Source organism: Centropristis striata, chromosome 15 (assembly GCF_030273125.1).
Source record: "Centropristis striata isolate RG_2023a ecotype Rhode Island chromosome 15, C.striata_1.0, whole genome shotgun sequence".
Classification (NCBI taxonomy): domain Eukaryota; kingdom Metazoa; phylum Chordata; class Actinopteri; order Perciformes; family Serranidae; genus Centropristis; species Centropristis striata.
This window is the reverse complement of record NC_081531.1, coordinates 28,871,456-28,892,202: the sequence shown is the minus strand read 5'-3', so window position 1 is coordinate 28,892,202 and position 20,747 is coordinate 28,871,456. Positions and strand designations below refer to the sequence as shown.

General features: G+C 39.5%; 1 protein-coding gene across 2 annotated transcripts; it reads left to right on the top strand.

Moving 5' to 3' along the window:
- Positions 1 to 4,535: 4,535 nt before the first annotated feature.
- Positions 4,536 to 20,073, top strand: esrra (estrogen-related receptor alpha). 2 transcript variants are annotated; one of them, XM_059351573.1, is made up of 8 exons: positions 4,536 to 4,770; positions 6,401 to 6,504; positions 11,658 to 12,041; positions 12,201 to 12,317; positions 12,428 to 12,541; positions 13,783 to 13,950; positions 14,590 to 14,859; positions 16,886 to 20,073. In XM_059351573.1, exons 3-8 carry the CDS (start codon positions 11,663 to 11,665, stop codon positions 17,137 to 17,139), a joined length of 1,302 nt encoding a protein of 433 aa, XP_059207556.1. In that variant the 5' UTR covers positions 4,536 to 4,770; positions 6,401 to 6,504; positions 11,658 to 11,662; the 3' UTR covers positions 17,140 to 20,073. The 2 variants fall into 2 exon arrangements, with proteins under 2 accessions (XP_059207556.1, XP_059207557.1); XM_059351574.1 differs by lacking the exons at positions 4,536 to 4,770; positions 6,401 to 6,504 and adding an exon at positions 7,444 to 7,728.
- Positions 20,074 to 20,747: the final 674 nt, after the last annotated feature.

Sequence of the window (20,747 nt, the reverse complement as noted above, 5' to 3'; positions counted from 1 at the left end):
TTTCTGAGGAGTTACTGCTCTCTACTGGGCCAAGGCAGAAATGCACTCCCTGGACATGAGCCTTTTACTAAACCACACAGAGCAGGAAACAAGGCAGAGCAAACCAAAGCCATGTGGTGAGAAAGTTGTGGTGTTCATGTTAAAGAGAGGATGCTTTGGTCTGAGACAGTTACTCTTGAATCCTGCCAACAATTAAACGGGTACCAAACAGGCTCTTGTACATTTTTGGTATGTCACAAAACTTTTTAAAAAAACAGTGTACAACCATAATATTTGCATTTTGATGGCCAAATGCATTAATCCTACTGTACTGCATATATGTAATAAAGATATTTTCACTGAAAGCAGCACTGTGTCTTTTTTCCCCTTTTTTCTTTTTTGATTGATTGAGCACATTAGCTTCCCTGGAAGACATGATAATCGCTGTTGAACAAACACCATTCTATCATTTCATGCTGGGTTAGTGCCCTAGTTCACTTAGAAGACCACATCACACATGAAAATGTAGGTCAATGCGTGAAAAAAAAGCTGGGGTCGAGCATAATAAGGTGCATTAGTTAGAGATGAATCATAAATGGTGTTTTGCAGAGACCAAACATGAAACATGCAGCCACAGAAAACAAGGATCTGGCAACAATATGTTGAAGAAGTTCTCACGATCATCTTTATGGACTGGAATATGGTATCAGGTTTCATACCAGATCATTTCTGTACATTTTGAGTGTCTCCTGCAGAAAGTGTGTGGCTCACAGAATCAGTCACACTACTGAGCTAAAGAAATGCCCTCCTTCACACTCAGAGACCCTGACTATGTCATGAAAATAAAGTCACTTCTTTGTATGGTTGTCTGTTAATTTACTGTCTAAACACCAGAGGGATGGACTCACATGATTCCTGACATTATAAGCTGCTCTAAATGAAGTTTTTACATGGCGTCAATGCTGCAGGATTTGAATGCATGCAGTACTGTATCTTGGATGTACTGTATAAATGCCCTTCAAGTTGTCAATATGGCCGTTTTAGCATGTGCCGTGGCTCCTCAGTTGAACCATGAAAGTGATACTCTGCTGGAAATTCTACCTTGGTGTTTCAATCTGAAAAGGGCACCAAGGACAAACCGGGTGCAGCAGCAAACTGCGTCTGCAGTTCTTTGTGTCATTTAATAATTTGATAATAATTTGAAAAGAAAAAAAACGGATGTTCTCTAATGCCACAAAATGTGTGATACATAATAGGTGAAGTTGACACCAATTACCTCCCTCCCTCTCTAAGTAAATGAATGCAGATTTTTCTCTTTTAACACAACCAGCAGATGGCATACACTGACACATTTCCCTCCCTAAAGCAGCCCATGACTAACTATACAGTATAGCTATACATCCAAGGTCTTTGATTGAAGTTGACTTGCATTATTTTGTTGAGTGATTACAAATGAGACAAATAGCCTTTCACTGGTGAGTAAGCAAATGTTTGAAGGAGCATAACACAAGTGACGGTCCATCTGTCCTTCAGAAATGTGACACTTTACTGCAGGATATGTAAAAAAAAAATAAAGGCAGCACTCTGGCGTTGTGATCAGGAAGTCAGCAGTGATGATGTGCTGTGGCAGTGGGTGACCTTTTACTGGAGGACACACACTCAGCTGCTATAACGTCACCAGTACTGCTGCTGCAGTGTCTCAGTGCTGCCACCAGAGGGCAAGTAATGGGGAGTGTTTGTAGTGCTGATGTAGGCTACACTCCTGACCTGGAGTTAAAGGGAAAATTCACCACAAATTAGAATACAAAAATTGTATTTCTACAGTTTTGCACATTCCAGATTTGCAGAGGTATTTCTATAAACTGGAAGACAGAGAGACAGACAGCAGTGATCACATCTCTTAGAGACAAATCCTAGAGCTGCACCATGATGGAGACATTTTCTAATCCCAAAATAGCTGCTTTACACTCAGTTGGATAAGACATCTTAAAAAAAACGTCCATGCATGCATGGAATTAATTATTTCAGTGGTGACGTGATGCTGCATAAAGTGTAACCAGATGACATTATCGAACCATGACTCAAGTCATTTTGTTCCAAGTCTCAAGCAAGTCAAGAGGGCAGGTCGAGTCGCAGTTTACGTCAAGTCAAGTTGAATCTTTAGTTCAGGCAAGTCCTGACATAAAACACAATTTTAAAACTCATATTTAATGCGGCATTAAATGATAAAATGAATTGTTAATTTGTGAAGATTACCTGTCTGAACGTAACCTGTAAGCATCATAAACTTCTGATTATAATAATAATAATTCAAAATACAATGGAAACGTCATCCCTGCGGTGCTCTGTTATTGATCATCTTAATAATATATAGCACAGTACTGCCTTATTAAGGAATCAATTTTCCTTTTAACCCAAAATGAATGCAGTAAATATTATGAATATATATAAATATAGCAACACATTAAGTAGACATTAAGCCTTGTGATTGTTCAGGACAAACTGAAACTGAAGTCCACCATGCTGTTTCTAGTAGCACATGTATTCAGTATTCTCGGCTACTACTAACGATTATAAGCTGATGAAGTTGTTTATAGTACAGGTGGAGACTTTTTTTCTTAGTTATGTTATCCATGACTCACTGATGCAGTGCCAAATGCTATTTGTGTATCAGCCACAAAAGCTTCTTTGTATTTATGTAGCCTATCAGCTGACACCTGTCTAAGGTCAGGACCTGCTGTAAGGAGCACCCTAGGGTCCCCAGCTGGTATTCACAGTTTGTCCCTTCTCCTCCACTCTTTGGCTTGAACACAGATCCTCTGCGACTGTATACTGGCTGTAATGAGTGAGATAGCTGTGATAATATAACGCAGTAAATCTCAAAACATAAACTCTTAAAATAAATCCAATTTTCCGGTTTTCGAGTGAATCTAATGACTATAGCATGACCGGTTTCGCCTTCTAACAGGATGATAATGCAGACTCTGCACCAGTATGATGCAGCCCCGCAGAATTGCAGTGTCTGCAGCAGAGACTGAATGACCTTGCTTCAAGGTCGCAATGACACTGCCGTCAGTTTTTCCTCTCATGCGCGCACCACGGAGAGCCTGTCCCGAGCCCCGAGCCGCTGCATTCATGTGACCACATCAAAACGCATTCACACTGCTGTCCTGCTCCTCTGACACAGCGAGGGGAAAAACAAGTAGCGCTTATTGGTCTAAATTCACCAGTTTATTTCTCTATAATTAGAGAGATAATGCTGGGCTCTTTGGGGGGAAACACTCACTTGTCCATACGTGTACTGCTTAATTTTCTTTCTATTCGGTTTTTATTCCATTTCTTATAATTAGTTGTCAAGGTTGTCAACTCTTCCGTGACAACTTCCCTTCTCTCTGTGCCAGCTGTTACCAGGCATGTTGGAGAGCGCAGGGGGGCAGCCTATTTCGAGACGCAGCGGGCTACCAACTTAGACAGAAAAATGATTTAATTGTTGCTATCGGCTACATTAAACATTGATAGGATACACAGGAGATCTATGAGGCATGTTTGCTGATACATTTCTTTAAAAAAATGCCTGGAAAACTGTATTGCAAGCTACTTTTTTTATTTTTATTTTTAAAAACCCACTATCCCTTGATTATTAGTCCTTCTCATCCCATTGCAGTGATCTCCTGATCTCCTCTTCTTTGGCTTCTGTCCAAATAGTGTAGTGCTAGTGAGAGCTGGGTCAGTGTCACAAGACCGACAGCATGACTACATTTTCCATAGAGGTGTGCTGCAAGGGACATGCGTCCCATTCGTTCAATCTAAAGCTTGTGCTATGCATCAAATAAGGATATCTTGATGTCAGCCACTCTAATATTGAATTACGTGGTATTTAAGGTTAACTGTTTGTCATTTTAGCTTAGAAATAACAAAGCAACTACATGAGGAGACAATGCAAAATAAGGCCAATAATAAAAATAGATTTAAAAAAAAAGTCACAGTGGGAATTTCATATTTTTTGTTTAGAAATGCTGCTGCAAGAACATATTTCTACATATCTGATCTAAAATCAAAACTCTTAATAAATACACACTTACTACATACGGATTATGAGACTGGGTCATATTTTTTTCACGAGTTGCAGGCCCCTTATTATAATGCTGATGACGCTAGTGGAAGGTGCGTACGGACGTAACGGAGACACAGGAGACGCAAATTGGGGGAGAGGGAGGAGAAAAGACACGGGATAGAGGCTACGTCACTGGGCTACGTCAAGCGAGCGAGAAGAAGCTCGAGGGAACCGGATGTTTGGCAGCCTGTGCAAATAAAACCATGATTTGTGTAAATATTTGTAATATTAGCAGCTATACGATTCTTTTGAGCATGTTTCACATCTAGGCAGTAGATGGTGATTCTGTCATTTTATACATAGCATTTTCATGAGGTCGTTGCTTGGTTAGAGAGAAGTTAAAATGTTAACCGAATCAACAAAGTTTTATTGTGAAGCTTTTTTTCCGCTTCAAGTCTCGCTGCTGATGTCCAACTACAACCTCAGCTGTGGCAGCGAAGGGACGAGGATTTATAACAGCAGTGTACGGAACCGAACAGACGGACAAGACAGTGTGTAGCCGGTTGTTGTTATCACCTTTATTAACACGGTAACGTAGTGATGCGATGTGAGGAACCCTCCAACGAGGCTTGGACAGCGCCGTTAAACCGGTTAAACCGACTGTGGACTTGCCAGCCGCAAAGACTTGACTGACTTCAGATTAAAAAAACAACCCTGCGATGTTTTTACATTTCCCTGTAAGTATCTTTACTTGCCACTGCAATGCAAAGATAGAGCAGACAGTGGGCTCGGGCTGCTGTTAATGTGTGTGCGGAGATGTCAGCTGTCTTAGCGGTAGCCTGATGTGCATGCACGGTTCGCCTGGCAGAGCGAAGTTCGCGTGGCCACGATATTGGGGGTAGGGGGCACCAGCTACTGAATAAATATTTAGGACATTGTGTAATAATTTGTAGCAAAAGCGTCCTCCTCATGAACTACCCTCTGACTAATTCACGCAAAAAAACAAAAAAACACACGCTACAACACTCAATGTGGCGCTCTACTCGCCGTTGACCCACAAAATGCCTTAATAAATGGGATGCATGGTTACTTATGGAGTAAATGAGACTGCAGGGCCATGGTTGGATGAGATGCAGCGTATAATTGTCTCTGTATGGCTCACCGGAGGTCCCTGCATGGGCTTATAATGACGCCCAGCACTTCTTCAACACACTTTAGTTTTTTTTAATGTATGTATTTTAACCCCTACCTCTTGAGTTATTCTTCTTTCTGTCTTAACACACTGAACTATGCAAGACACCGAGCCTGCTGGACCGGGATTGAGGTCACTGATCTTAAAGCATAATCCACTATGGCAATTAACCTTTCACCGGTCCGAGATCAGTAGACAAGGTCACCCCTCGGTGCTGTTCTCGCCGTCTCCACAGCGCGCCGCATTTAAAACCATCAAACTGAGTTTTATGAACAGCCAGTGTGATGCATGATCGGTGACAAAAAAACAAATAAAGATCCCACCCTGAACAAAAGTATGATAAGAAAGCTTTGAAACCACTAACATGAAGGAAGGACTGGTCTCTGTGCTTTTAGTCAGACTTGAAGTGTATTAAGAGATGACACAATTAGATAAAGGAATTATTAGAGATTATGCCAATTAAAAAAATCTACATCTGCGTCTTTATTTTAAATTAATTGTCCTTTTTGAAGTGTCACTTTAAAAAAAAAGTTGTGCTTTTTCATCAGTTCTAAAGAAAAACTGTGGTCACTCTTTTCTTCAATATGGCATTTACTGCTGTCTACTCTTAAAGATCTCCAAAACCATATGTAGTCGTATATACACTTTAAAGAGTAACTGAAATGATGTTGCATCAAATGGAGTTTTGAACATATTTTAAAACTTTTCTCTTTAATTATTTACAGAGAGTTATCATCAAACTTCAGCCTATGACTTTGTGTGAGTGAGGGACAAGGTGTTGGCTTTACTCTGTCTGTCCTTCAAGCATTCCTGTGACTGTGACCTTTGGAGTGTGTCACGCAGCGCAAGGGGGAGGGTACTCGTGCAGGGTGCAGAAATCTGGGTAGATACAGTGGAATATGTATTTACAGGAAGGACAAATCATTGTTACGACCATGCACATCGCTGAGGAAACAAAACTATTGCAGATATAGAGGTTTTCTCTCTTGCATCTGGTGCTGTTTATAATCTTTTATAATTTTTATCCTCAGACAGCATGACTATTGTGAGGCTGAACAATATGTACTGTTCTGTACTGTACAGAACAATGAATTTTCAAATTGCAGGCAGGATAATGGATAGTAACTTGGCTGTAAATACTGCAATGGCACTAAAAATGTTTGCTTACTTTGCAGGTGTCCTGATAAGTGCATACTTCAACCCAAAGCAACATCCACTTCATTGAGCTTCCACTGGGAGTCACAAGTATATAGGCTTCAAACTCCACCTCAACAAACAGGTAATGTGTTTACATCCCCTTTTAATGAAATATAATCATATGCTTCAACTACAACTATGTCTGTTATTTATCAAGTGCATTCTTGTTAAGCAGGGACAGACCTTTGGCTGCCAATGTTAATGTCTTTTTTTTTAAAAAAACACCAAAAGAGAGATGTCATGGATAAATGAGGGACAAGGAGTGTACGGAGGGGAGAGAGGATTGCTCTTTGCAAAAGCAGTATAAATAAATGTGAAAATATCCAAAATCAAAAGTGTGAGGAGAAAAAAGCAGGGAAGTGTTAGTCTAAGGGACCCAATGACTCCATAACTTTGAAATTCTGTGTTTTTAGGGATGCTGTATGCAGTCTTGGAAAAATAATAAGCTCTCTAATGCAATTTCTGTTGAACAGAATCAAAACGTGTGCCTAACACAACGTTAAGAAGCGTGATATTTCCTTATTTGCAAAACAAATTAACACCAGTTAAATAATTGCAAGTCACCAGTCATTCATCATTAGGAATCTCTTTTGTATTCTGTCAGGCAAAGTGTGTCCAGACTTTGGATTCATGCACTGTCAGTAGGGCTGCGTGATATGGAGATAATTTTTGTACCATATACCTAGATATAATCATAATAGTACAGCTAGAACAGCCTGGTCAATTTTGAATATTGTGATATGAGATGATATAAAGTCTCATATCATGATATTTATATATTACCAATAGACCCAGCCCTAACAGATAGTAAATTGATTTCTGAACTTTCCAGGCATCTTATTGGTCTGTATCAAATTAGGACTGATCATATTAATCCAATATCACCAATATTAATCTTAATCTGTCTTTTGTGGCATTCTAGACTATATGCTTGGCTAATCCATTATATAGGCTATATATATATATATATATATATATATATATATATATATATATATATAATATAACAAATGTTTACTAACATGTTTGGCAGTTAAACACTGATGAAGACTGCTTTAGTGGGATAAGAGAATCAGAGTGTTTCCAGAGTGACCCCTGACCCTAATGTGACTGAGCTTCAGTATATTCAACCATTATCATCTAGCAGCTATTTGAGAAAGCCGACTGTAGCCCGGCCCATCTCAACACACACATCCAACACAAAGCTAGCAGACGCTGGCAGTCTGGAAACCGACTTTCTGTCAGACCTGTGCCATGATCTCACGCCGCGGGGAGACTTAAGTGCTGTACTAGTCACCGTTATCAGGTAAGATGCAGCCTAGTCCGGGTTAGAGTGACAAAAATAAACCCCGGCCCCAGCAGGAGAGTCGGGATTAAAGCTAGCCTCTGCTAGCTTAGTTAGCTAAGGGTAGCTAACCTGCAGTTATCATAATGTGTTGAAGCTAATGCTAACGCTACTCAAAACATGCTGGTACATTAGTGTACAGTACACACGACACGTTTCTGTGGTGACTGAAGAGATAACAAAGTGTTTAAGCACACATCAGCTGGTTGTGAGCACTGTTTAATCTCCTTTTAATCAAACAAATCGTAACCATTAGCTACTGTGGCTTGCTTTTGAGCATTTTCTGAGCTGACACCGATGTTCCTCATGTGCCAGAGGAGGTGTCGAGCTGACCAGTGGTGCACATGGTACAGTTGTGTACTCTGCTTCAATACGTCTGAGCAAAAAAATCCAATTGATTATCTGGGCTCGTGTACCAGTCCTGGTGTTACTGGCTGATCCATTCACTGAGCTTGTTAACTCAGGCAAAGTGAGCTAAACTTTAAACAGGCAAGTGTGCTGTGACCCCCTTGCTGTATGCTAAACAGTGCTACTATCAAGTCCAGAGGGGGCAAACTCCAAAGAAAGTGTGGACTGCCACCTACTACAGGACTGGATTATCAGTTGCAGCAATAAATATGATAAAAGACATACTTGATTTGCAGTGAGTGGTATTTGGAGCAGGTTTTCAGTTTCAGTGGTCTGAACCCAGGATATAAAAAGTCTTTATTTGCAGCCATACTTCCTTGTATTACATTTAGTATTGCGTGTATGCAAAAGCAAATCCTCCACTCTGTGACATTTTGTTTGCATGTTGACACCAGGAACTGGATGATGGCATCATAGAATAAATGCAACCAGAGCCTCCTTCCTGTTTTGTTTTTTTTCAGTGAGTTTTGATCCCAGTTTATGTGCCTGATATTGCAAAGTTTTACATATCAAAGTAGATGATCTGACTGTAAAGCATCGAGGCAAAAATATTTAACAGACAAGGTAAAATATAGTAACTTATTAGTAATATTTATGTGTATTGAAGCACAGAAAATCGTTTTTCTGTCTGTACTGAGCTCTGATAATATATCATAATCGCACAGATTGTTGACTGATATTTTTGTAGTCAGGGTGGTAGTTGATATGTTTAAAAGACTGCATGTAAATAAAACATTATATCTAGTCTATTAAATATGTCAAACACCAATAAATGTGTTTGATTACGTCAATAATCCATACCAGTGTGTGCAGAACGTGTAACTGCACGTAATTTTTTCGTTGCAGGCAGGGTGAGGGATTGGAGCACTGAACCGACCATAAGTACTGCATTTTAAACATTGCAACACTTTGTAAATACCCAGGCTGCAACTGGATTATCAGGCCAACTGATAAACGGGGAAAAATGGGTTGGTAATAGCAGTGTATTGCCAGTGTACACACAAGAAAGTCACAAAGCACTTTCAGGTTGTAACTGGATTGGTTCTATTTAGGCTGCAGAGATCGTCCTCTATTAAGTTGGAACGAGAGCGTTATCGTCAGAGTGCGGCTCTGAATTAATGCATCTATTGATGAGTTGAAGCGCAGAGACACACTACAATTTATGCCCCTTTGTTGATCCCATTTACCAATTTTTCTGATCCCTAAAGTGCTGTTGATGAAGTCAATGTAAGGTCACTGGAATCGACGTTTCTGTCATTTACTCATCTCTGACCGTATAATGAAACGTGACCTATTAGTCTTTGTTTGGCTACAGCATGTACTGGCTGGGTCCCCTTTATATTAGGGAGGATTAAAGGGAGGCAGATCTATGTTCTGAATTAATTACCATTATTTGGTTGTAGAGTAGTGAGTACAAATATTCACTCACCTGGATCCACAGAGATGGATGTGAGTGGGGATATAACTTCTTTTACACTGTACATAAATACATGTGAGATAGATATTGGAAGTAGTACAAAATAAATGCAAATAATACTGTGATGTTATAGTGCAATTATGGTTAAAAAGTATGAGAGTATGAGTATGAGATGTGCAAGAAAACACCTCACGTAGATGCCCATTTCATGTAACTACATAATATGTCAAACAATGATTTAGGCTAATTATCCTATTTGTAATAAATGCAATGTATGATTGAAATAAGGAACCCCGACACTTGACATTAAAATTAAGTTACTGAAAGTCAAGTTGCATCTTAAAAGCAAGAAACGGTATTACTCTTGAGGAACTGACCATTCAATTTGCTCTGTATTCGCTTTGCATCTGATTTTGAAAAGTCAAAACTACACACTCACTTAAGAAATGAAATCTCTTCTTTTGATTGTCATAATGTTGTTACTTCTATGAAAGTATACTTTTAGGCTGCCTTTTGAATCTATTCAACCCAATCCAATCATAAAACATTTGTGCCCGAACATTGTTGCAATTTGATTTTCACATTTGTTGCAATCTTGACCTTTGATACTGAAACTGAGCAATCAGCAGTGTGTGTGTGAATGAATGTGTGTTTTAAAGTGTTTCCATGACTTTGAGTAGCATTTGTTTGTTGCTGTCACCTTTGAGATAAGTTGAAATAGGAAAATTGCAGTAATTAAGAGATAGATTTAATGTCAGTGATGAGAAAGTGGCTGTTTGGAAACTTTTCATGTCCCCTGCGATGTTGAAATTGTGCCTCAGATTTTGTTCTTATTTAAAAAGTTATTTTTGCAATACATACGACCATAATTTAAAAAAAGTTGGGATACCGAAAAATGGAATGCAATACAATACAACTCCTTTTCACCCAACATTTGATTAATAGAAAGACAAGATATTTAATGTTCTTTTTTTTTTTTTTGAATACACACATTCTGAGTTTGATGCTCTCTGTTTTTTTATTGATGGCCATCAATAGCCATCTCTGTCCTTGTATTCGTCAACATATATATTTAATTTCATCATAAAAATGAAGTACTTACCACGCCTGTTCCTGTAATTACATTGAGAACAATAGCCAGCTTCTGGCAGGCAGGCAGCATGCCGCAGTACTCTTACTACCTTGCTTGAATGTAAGTTATGTGTCTGAAGAGGGAACAGCGGTCACTGTTTATGAGCATAGCGACCTTCATCCAGTCACCTTGGCTATTTTAATGTCTAGAAATGTCAGAGACAAAGCCTTCACACTGTGAGGATGATTCGAGGACTGATTCGTTTATGTTAAGCATGAAAGGTTCTGTTTTGGTGAAAATAAGTTGTTTTTGATCATAACTCGGGGAAAAATAACCCAGACAACACAGGAACTAAGAACCAAGAAGTGGAACAAGTAGACCTTTTATCATGTTGGCACGCAAAATCTGTGCTTCCAGCAAAGTACACTCACCATGATCGTAATGTGATGTAGCCACAGGTTAGTGGTTCGCTGTTACTGAGGGTGTTTAGCATATGTAAATTGGGCTTAAACTGATTTTAGATGTTGGTCTGAATGCACCATGGCAAGGCAACATTTACACTACAGATCTCTCAGTCTCAGTTCAAAGTTTTGCCTTTTAGCCTCCTTTTTTCTTCTTACTTAAACTACATATTTGACTCCCATAAGATTTATTTAAACTGAGAAAAGACACAACAACAATTTGAAAATATAAGTCTGCATGTTCTTTTTACCTGCTTATATATTATAATCTAATCTTTGTTTTTTTGTGACATGAAGGCAATTTAAAAGACAATAAAAGTAAATGATGCAGAATACTGAATAAATGTACAGCGGTTCTTTCTTGATGGCAGTAGGAGCAAGTCAGTAAAAGTTACTCAATCCAATAACCATAATTGGGAAAGATGAAAAGGAAACAAAGCGCCTTAATTTGCCACTCGTACCTGAATAAGTGAAATTAGGGAGGTAAAAAGGTTGCATGTATCATTTGTGCTGTTTATTTATTCCCCTCCAGACATCATGTCTTCCAGGGAGCGTCGGTCGGATGTCTACATAAAGGCAGAACCGAGCAGTCCAGAGGGAGGAGGGGGAGGTCGGACCAGCCCTGGCGGGGCCTCCTCAGACTCCTCTCACAGTGGAGGTGGAGGAACCAGAGGAGACGGTGTTAAACGTTACTCCCCGCCACTCTACACACCGGCTCTGCGTTGCCACTTCAAAGACGAGGGCGGGGATGGGGCAGAGGAGGGCTCCACTGGAAACGGAGCGGGGCGATGCAAGTACGCCCTGAGCACGCTACCGAAGAGGCTGTGTTTAGTATGTGGGGATGTGGCCTCGGGTTACCACTACGGCGTGGCGTCATGTGAGGCCTGCAAAGCGTTCTTCAAGAGAACCATCCAAGGTGTGTGTTGCACTGTATGCATACTGAGACATGTGGTGGGCAGCTTAGTTTGTGGGATTTCCACCTTGAGAAGATCATATGTTTAAAATCAGAAAGATTTAAGCAATGGAAGAAGGTGGTTTTCATATTTAAATTTATATTTTCTGTTCTCCCATAAAGGTAACATTGAATACAGCTGTCCAGCATCGAATGAGTGTGAGATCACTAAGAGGCGCAGAAAGGCTTGTCAGGCATGCCGCTTCACCAAGTGCCTCAAAGTAGGCATGCTGAAAGAGGGTGAGTGTCCGTGGTGTTTATGCTGAAGCTCTGCTGCCAGTCTTTGATGCTGTATTTGAATCTGATCTTTTAAATATAGTATATACTTATTCTGTGTTTTCCCAACGCAGGAGTTCGTCTTGATAGGGTCAGAGGTGGAAGACAGAAGTACAAAAGACGCCCTGAAGTGGAGAATGCAACATACCAGAGTGCCCCTCTACCACTGACAAAGGAGAGTGAAAAAGGTGGGATTTATATTCCTGTCCTATCAATAGTGTTTTGTTCTACAACAGCCAACATAGTGTAATACTACTACAGCTAGAGTGGCACTCGCAGAGAGCTAGCAGTGCACTCAATGCTCCTCTGATGGCCCTTTCCTCAGTTGGGATGTCCTTCTTCTGACTTTGGTGTGTTCATGAGCTTCAAGGTGTATATTAAATTGTAAAAAATGGGGGTGTCCAACTTAAGTTCAAAACCGTGCACCACATTGGCCTACGTTTCTCTACTGCATCACATTGTGCTTTGAACCGATGTTTTTATTCGAAGAGAAAAAATGTAAGCATTTGTTTCTTAAATAATGTAAATGTAGTATGGGGATATGAAAATATATTTCAGAATTAATAATATACCATTATGAAATAAATGAGATGCTTTGAAGGTACAAAAATTGCATTGGCAATGAATATTAGGTTATAAAATGGCCCGATTAATCGTGACATACGGCATAAACCATGCACACCTCCAGTCTTTATCTGATTTATGATTTATATCCTGATTTATCAGATTTAGAGACAGGTACCTTAGTTGGTTGTCATACAGACACAAATACAGGTAATGGCATCTCTATACACCTCTACATGGCAACACATTCACAACTTGTGAGCTTGTGAGATAGTGTGCTGACAAGCTACATGCATCTGGAAACAGCAGCAATGTCAAGGCAATAATAAAGTAATTCGTAATCACAAATCTAAGCTTAGTCGGGTAGCCGGCAGTTGGGAGGTAGAGAGTTCATCTGCTCTGAGGTGAATTTTTAGTGTCTTTTTAAAACTTGAGGATCCCAAAGTGCTCCTTCCAAAAAATCCGAGACATGCAGACTGGGAGAAACATGAGGTGCACAGAGCACACAGGCCGCAAATGAAACACTTCAAAAACATCACATTAGAAATTGTTTAGAAAACAGTGCCCTCTACTGCCAAAAAAAATGGGTCAGCGCAACTAACTTGGTGCCCCTGATTTACTGAAGTGTGGCTGTAGTTGTAAAGATGTCAGTTTGCAGGCCCAGGCTAAACCCAAATTTGAAATGGGTAAATGGAAATTTGCTGCATGAAGATATAGATTGCAGTTAATATGTACAGAGTGGCATGTTATGTAAACCAAAATTGTTTTAGTTTATAAGTTGATATTTTGAGTGTTATGAATTTAGCCTGCCTTTTTTAAATCTGTGCATCATATTAATCCATTGCTTTTGTCTATTGTGACATAGGTTCCTCCCACATCATTGTGTCCCACCTTCTAGTGGCCGAGCCAGAAAAGTTATTTGCTATGCCTGACCCTCTGCAGCCTGACACAGCGCAGCGCACGCTCACCACCCTTTGTGACCTTGCTGACCGGGAGCTGGTTGTCATTATTGGCTGGGCCAAACACATTCCTGGTAAGAGATGCAGAGAAGATAAAACAGTGATAGCAGGGCAGCAGTGGAAGAGATGTAGTTATCCAATCTCAACAGGAAGAAACGTGCTGTGTCATGTTCCTGTCAGGCTTCTTGATTTATTTTCACAGAACTGTAATACCGACTATTATAAATGACCTGTATTGACCTGATTCTAAAGGCTAAACAGATTAATTGATTAGTGCAACAAAATGAAGCGGATGCTGCAGGGATGATGTTTTGTTTCTAGGCCCACCAGAGGTTGGAATCACCCTGGCTTCATTGACAAGAAGCCAATGGGATATTGGATTGGATCTTTGCAGGAAATAAAAATATTGTGGCAAACAAAAGTTTATGATGCATACATGTTGTTTCAGCAAGATAATCATCACAAAAGAACACCACTTTTAAGAGGAATTAAAAAGCTAACGTTAAACCACACTACAGTTACATAACTTCATTACCAGAAGCTTTTTTTCATTTTAATTTTTAAATTTTTAATGTCCCAGACATTACCTTACATTTCTCCTCTTCATTTAAATCCCTCTCCCTCTGTCTGTCTGTCTGTCTGTCTGTCTGTCTGTCTGTCTGTCTGTCTGTCTGTCTGTCTGTCTGTCTGTCTGTCTGTCTGTTGAACTGCAGGCTTCCTGTCGCTGTCTCTAGCCGACCAGATGTCTGTGCTGCAGTCAGTGTGGCTGGAGGTGCTGGTGCTGGGTGTAGCGTACCGCTCGCTCGGCTGTGAGGACGAGGTGGTGTTCGCGGAGGATTTTGTCCTTGATGAGGAGATGTCACGTGTTGCAGGACTGACGGAGCTAAATGCAGCAATTAGTCAACTTGCTCGCCGTTTCCGGGCGCTAAACGTGGATCGAGAGGAATTTGTCATGCTAAAAGCCATCGCACTCACTAACTCAGGTACTTAATACTTGTGTAGTTCAACAGTTTCAGTAGTTTTTGCCTTTTCCAAAATAATGCTTACCCTAACTTTAACACTATCAACTGTCATGATTAGATTGAACTGAAACTACTTTAAAGCAGTCTTTCTGTAGTGTTATTATTGATCATATCAGGGTTTCCTGCAGCCTTTTTATCGTGCCTGAAATAGTATGGTAAGATGACTCCACCATGAAAGACTCTGCTCATGTCAGGGGAAATTATTACATTTTTATCAAATATAATGTTACGCTTATTAAGGGGCAGTGCTCACCACAGCCGCTAACACATTTCTTGGGAAACCATGCACATAACTAATGTACAGTGTATATGAAAAAGTACACTCATTTTCCAGTTTATTAAAGACATTAAATTATGTAGTTTATAGCTCACTCTAATGCAGAATTTTACAGCAGCCCTGCAATGAAATTTGCCTTAATGTAGGTTATACTGTTCAGTTTTTGTTAAACGAGGTGTTCATTATACTTTATGATCATTTTGGAGGCTGCAGATTGTGCTGCTGCTGAATTGTATTGTGTTTTATGCTGAGATGTGTTTGAAATATTCAGTTTACCTTCTTTGATATAATGTCAGCATAAAGGAATGCACTTCAACAGCACTGCAAACCACAGCCACTTAAATGACCAGAAATGTAAAAAGACCCCCAAAAACAAACAAAAACTTTCCAAAACAGTTTTAAGAAAAACTATTTAGACACCATCAGTTTAAGTTAAGTGTACTGAATAGTGTATGCTTTCCTGCTACAGTTGGTAACTTTTATACAAATACATTTTTGTCGTATTTACTAAACTGTCACTATATCCTGACAGTAATACAGGAGACATAATCTGTGATCCTCTGTGCCCAAATGAAAACAACCAATCGGAGCAGAGTAGTTTCTAATGCACATGTCAATCATGTTGATGACTGCTCGTGAACCGCGGTCAAACTAGGCAGCGCTGATCAAATACGACTCAAGATTCTGTTACAGCATTGCCTATTTTTACCTTAAATGTTTCAGAAACATTTTTTAGTGTACTGTTAAGCTGTAAAATGAGAAAGTTTGCGACCCAGCTGCCATTTTGAAAACAGTCGAGCGAACATTCTCAGCAGAGAGGGGAGGGAGAGAGCTCTCTTCTCACTTCTCTCGCTCTTCTTGTATTATATTGTCTAGAATTGTGGGATTGTATGTCCTTCAATATGTAACTGTAATTACTTCTCATTTAACTGCTAAAAAAACAAAAAACAAAAACAGTGAATAACTGGAATGGGTGCAAACAGTGACTGCTGTCCTTTTTTCTTTTACCTTGATGGGATTATGCGCAGGAGAAAGATTTTGTCCTGCCAGTGCAGAGTTTTTGTGTTCTAGTCTTAGGCCAGCAGATCTGTCACTGCAGAAAATGTAGAGCAGAAATGAGTCTAATAGTTGCTGCAAGGTCATCAGTCAGTTCTTCAGTAACCTTTTGGTTGTATTTCCTTAAAGATTCGCTCATGTTTACTGTCAACAGCAGATCATCCAACACAGTGATACTCAACTTACTTTGCATGCGATAGGGTGCTCAGTGGCCTGCGGACCATATTCTAATTCACAATAAAAAAAATTGATTCACTCTGGGGAATTTTATTTTTATACATTGCATGTTAATATGCAGTGTGAATTGTAATCAGCATTTTTTTAAATCCTAGAAACACCCCTGTGTACGCCTAAACTGTCCAGGGCTGATAAACATCATTTATGTTTGTTTATTTACTAGCCCCTGTTTTTTTTTTTGTCATTTTGCAAAAGTGGCTCCCGGGCAAAGCAAGCTGAGTATCTCTGATCTAACATGTCCTGCTTGCACTACAAATCCACTGTTTACTGTGTAAATAAAGGCTGCTGTCGTTTGTATTTGTGGTCAGTTAGATAGTTTCTGGCTTAATGAGGCTTTCTTTGAAGCGTGTGGCAAAAGCTGAGAAAATGTAAACACCTACACAGTGCTTTACCATATGCTCTCTGCTCTTCCGTCAGACTCTGTTTACATTGAGGACATGGAGGCTGTGCAGAAGCTGCGGGACCTCCTCCACCAGGCCCTGCTGGAGCTGGAATGTCAGCAGCGCCCAGACGACCCACAGCGGGCAGGACGCCTCCTTTTAACATTGCCTCTTCTCCGACAGACTGCAGGTCGTGCTCTTACCACCTTCTACAGCATCAAGACCCGTGGTGGTGTACCCATGCACAAACTATTCCTGGAGATGCTGGAAGCCATGATGGACTCTCCCTAGAGTGGAAAGCAGCAGAATTGAATAGGATGCAGTGAAAGACCCAACAGAGATCTAGTCTACAAGAGTGGATGAGCAGTTTGTGAGAAAGGATTTTATTAGAGAATTAATAACGAGGAAAGTGGTAATTTTTCCCTTTTTCCATAGACTATATGAAGAAAGGAAAAGAATATGAGAAAATAAAAGCTCCTGTATTCATGTCCCTTAGTGGGAATTGGTTATTTACAGAAAGATGTAACTGCCACGCTTCAGTAAAAGGCTCAAAGAGTGAAAACATTTAACATGAATGCCAGAATACTTCTCAGTTTTAACTATTTTCATGGTGTGTTCCATCACGGCATTGATCTGCAGTTGCATAACCGCTGGAGAAAAACATTTAGGTACCTAAAGAGCAGACTGTGGCTTCTGAACTTTTTAAAAAATAATGCAACATCTACTCATGAAAGCCATAATAACATATCTGGCGAAAGACTCGAGGGTCCAGTATAGGGTCAGATTGACATGCACATGGAGTGCTTGTATTTACTATAGTTTAGTGTGCCGTTGTAGGCAAATTCATAGGAATTACTTGCAATATGTTAAAAGCAATATAACAACTCGATTATTGTCTGTCACATTAAAAATGTGGATAAAATGGTGAGACATAGTTGTGTACATACATCAGTAGTTCTCCACTCTGGGGACCCCAAGTGCTGATTATTGGAGATGCCAGGTGTGTAGATATAGAAACCTGATGAGAGAGAAAACCACCTCTGTGTTGGGGGTTAAATACTGGAGTTGGGAGCCACTGATGTAAGCAGTAGGTGCAAGATTTTTCATTAAAGGTTGTGCAATGGAGAAGTGTATATGAAGATTGTGTGCTCATACAATGGTCTACTGGGAAGGTAATATATTCTGTGCAAATTCAAATGCAGCACAAAAAAACTGACTTCCATTTAAGTAAGAGTGTGCGTTCGTTTGCAGTCGAAACCAATGAGCTACACTGAGATCAGGGAAGAACACAACTCTTTGACAATAGAGCGTGGAAACAACAGTGGCTAGAACAGAAATGCATATGCCTCATCTGCTTTTTTATACGATCCTCCACTAGATCTAACCACCGTCTTTGACTTCAGCGACTGTGCTGTTCAAAGATAACGGTCTGGCCTATTTGACTTGTGGGCTATAACACTAATCCATATGACTGATAGTCGATTGTGAGATTTTGCTGCATTTTCTGCAGTCGTGAAGAACGTTGCATAAATGATCTCAATTGTTTAATTGAGAGATCCCTCCTTTGTGTATGTACATGTGTTGAACTTTGATTTGTAAGTGCCCGCAATGGGCTCAGGACAATAAGAAATGCAACTTATGCAACGTCCTTGTTTTGGATGTTGAAACCTTGTTTGAGAACATCCTGAGAGTCCTTGTTCAGCAGGTTTGTATACTTACAATAGAAAAGATCATTATAGTAAGCTTCACATGCAATGCAAAGCTACACTATCTGATCTTAAAATCAGATATAATATTAAGTGGCCAAAGGGTCATTAATCTTTCAGCCATGTACAGTTCCATTTAAATAAACAGAAACATGCAATTTATAGTGGAAAATAATAAAGCCAGCAAACGTGATACAAATTCCCCATTTACAATTATGTGTGTGCAGCTTACAGTGTTCTGAAATTTGTAAAGACTTGAAACTTGCTTTTTTCATACATTTCTCCTTTCTAGGATTTAAGGGTATTTTATTTACATTGTGACACTGTTGTGGGTTGGTATTGAAATGAGGCTTTCCATTCAGGATGTTATGAATACTAATTGTTTTTCTTTCTTTCTGTTTATGTAAGCAGTTTTCTGTGTGTTTTCTGAAGCTGATTGTCATTTTAGGGATCAATTTACATGGCTCTATATTTAGCGGCATGATGCAGCTGCAGAGGGCTACCTCAGGAGGCAGAGATGGCCAAGTAACTGTGGAGACAAATGTAATTCTTGATCTTTTGATTTGTCAACTTAAATTTGAACATTGGGTTTATTGAATGTCTTTGCGGTTGCGAAAACAGTTTTTCTTTGTTTTCAAAACTTGAGGGTGTAAATGGCTCATTAGTAATGCTTTATGAGATGCCCTGCGGTACAAAGTGAGGGGCAGGCCTACAGTTTGTACGGTTTCACAGGAATAATGGTGCAGCTTGAAAACACTGGAGGTCATTTCCGGCAGTTAAAATTGAAAATGGTTCAACTTGTAACACAGATGTTATAATAGCAACAGCTGGCATTGTGGAGCAGGGACTGATATCTCACACTCGATTTACCGGTTTGGTTTTGTGTTCTTAAGTTACAGCTTATCATCTAGCAAGCAAAAAAACATGGATATCTTGGACGAATTTGAGCTGTTAAACTTTCTTCAGATTAACTCGGTCATTTATACATTTCATTAGCATACCAGTATGTTTTAGGTACGGTGGGCTAGGGTGAAGGCAGGGTCATTTGCAGTGTCACTGTTAAAACGATACAGTCATTTGTAGTTTTATTAAATATGTGCGCATTAATATAAATGAGCAATACAATAAATTACCAAACCTCACACATTTCCTTGTATAGCCACAGTGTACATTTAACATTGCCAGTTATAATGAAGAATAGCTACTAAACGTTATATTATTTAGAAGTTCAAATCAATGTTTGTATTTTGAAAGACTATTTAAATGATTAAATTCTATTTTTTACTCAATTTACTGTTGTTTGTTGACACTGCTTTATTTTTGTGTGTGATATTGGCTGTGAATTTCTGTGTGTAGATTTTTTTTTTCATTTAGATAAAACAGTTTGATGTCCTTGTCTAAACATGTCCACATAAAAATCACTGTGAAAAAAGTGAGATCTTCCACTGTCTGACGCAAAGGGGAGTGGATTATTGTAGGTGCTTTGTGTTGTGTAATAAATGGACACACCACCACCACATATCATTGGTCTCGTCATCTCTCCCTGTGTGTATTTATGTATGCGTGTTTGTGTTTATTAGATGGGGGTAGCGTGGTGAAGACTTCTGTTGAAACTGTAAACTTCATGACTGAATGATTTTTGACCATGCAGTTCATGTATCACATTGGGACAAACTCTCCTTCAAAACTTCACATACAGTTCCTGAGCCTGGGAAATATATATGTAAGCAGTTTACAATTTTGTCTGATACCAGACAATACCTGACCAAACTGCCATTATAAACAATTTGTCTTCCTGTATTTGTGTCTTAATTTTCTGCACCTCTGGCTGCAGTATTGTGTTAACAACTTCCCAAGTGCCAAGCAGCCCCAAAGACGAGAGCTGAATACATACCAAATGTGATTTATTTACTTTTCATAGCTAAAACATACAGAATTATTAACTAGCTCAGACATACAGAACAATTGACTCAGGGTGGGCCAAAGATAAACAATAGACTCTTGAAGAAATTAAAGGTCTCCAAAATACAATTTCTAACCTTACCCTCCGATGACTGAAATAAAAACTAGGGGTTCAGCAAAAACAGGCAGCCCTCCCCTACTGACTTCAGCAAATCTCAATCCTGGATTTCTGACTGTAAATCTTTGTCTCCATCTTGCTCTGGATATAATTGACTCCTATTTGAGACGAAC

What these genes read in the sequence shown, in the direction of transcription:
- esrra (XM_059351573.1), top strand. Translation starts at nt 11,663, where the DNA reads ATGTCTTCCAGGGAGCGTCGGTCGGATGTCTACATAAAGGCAGAACCG. An exon ending in GACAAAGGAGAGTGAAAAAG is followed by an intron (nt 12,542 to 13,782) that starts GTGGGATTTATA and finishes ATTGTGACATAG; the next exon opens with GTTCCTCCCACATCATTGTG. An exon ending in CTGGGCCAAACACATTCCTG is followed by an intron (nt 13,951 to 14,589) that starts GTAAGAGATGCA and finishes GTTGAACTGCAG; the next exon opens with GCTTCCTGTCGCTGTCTCTA.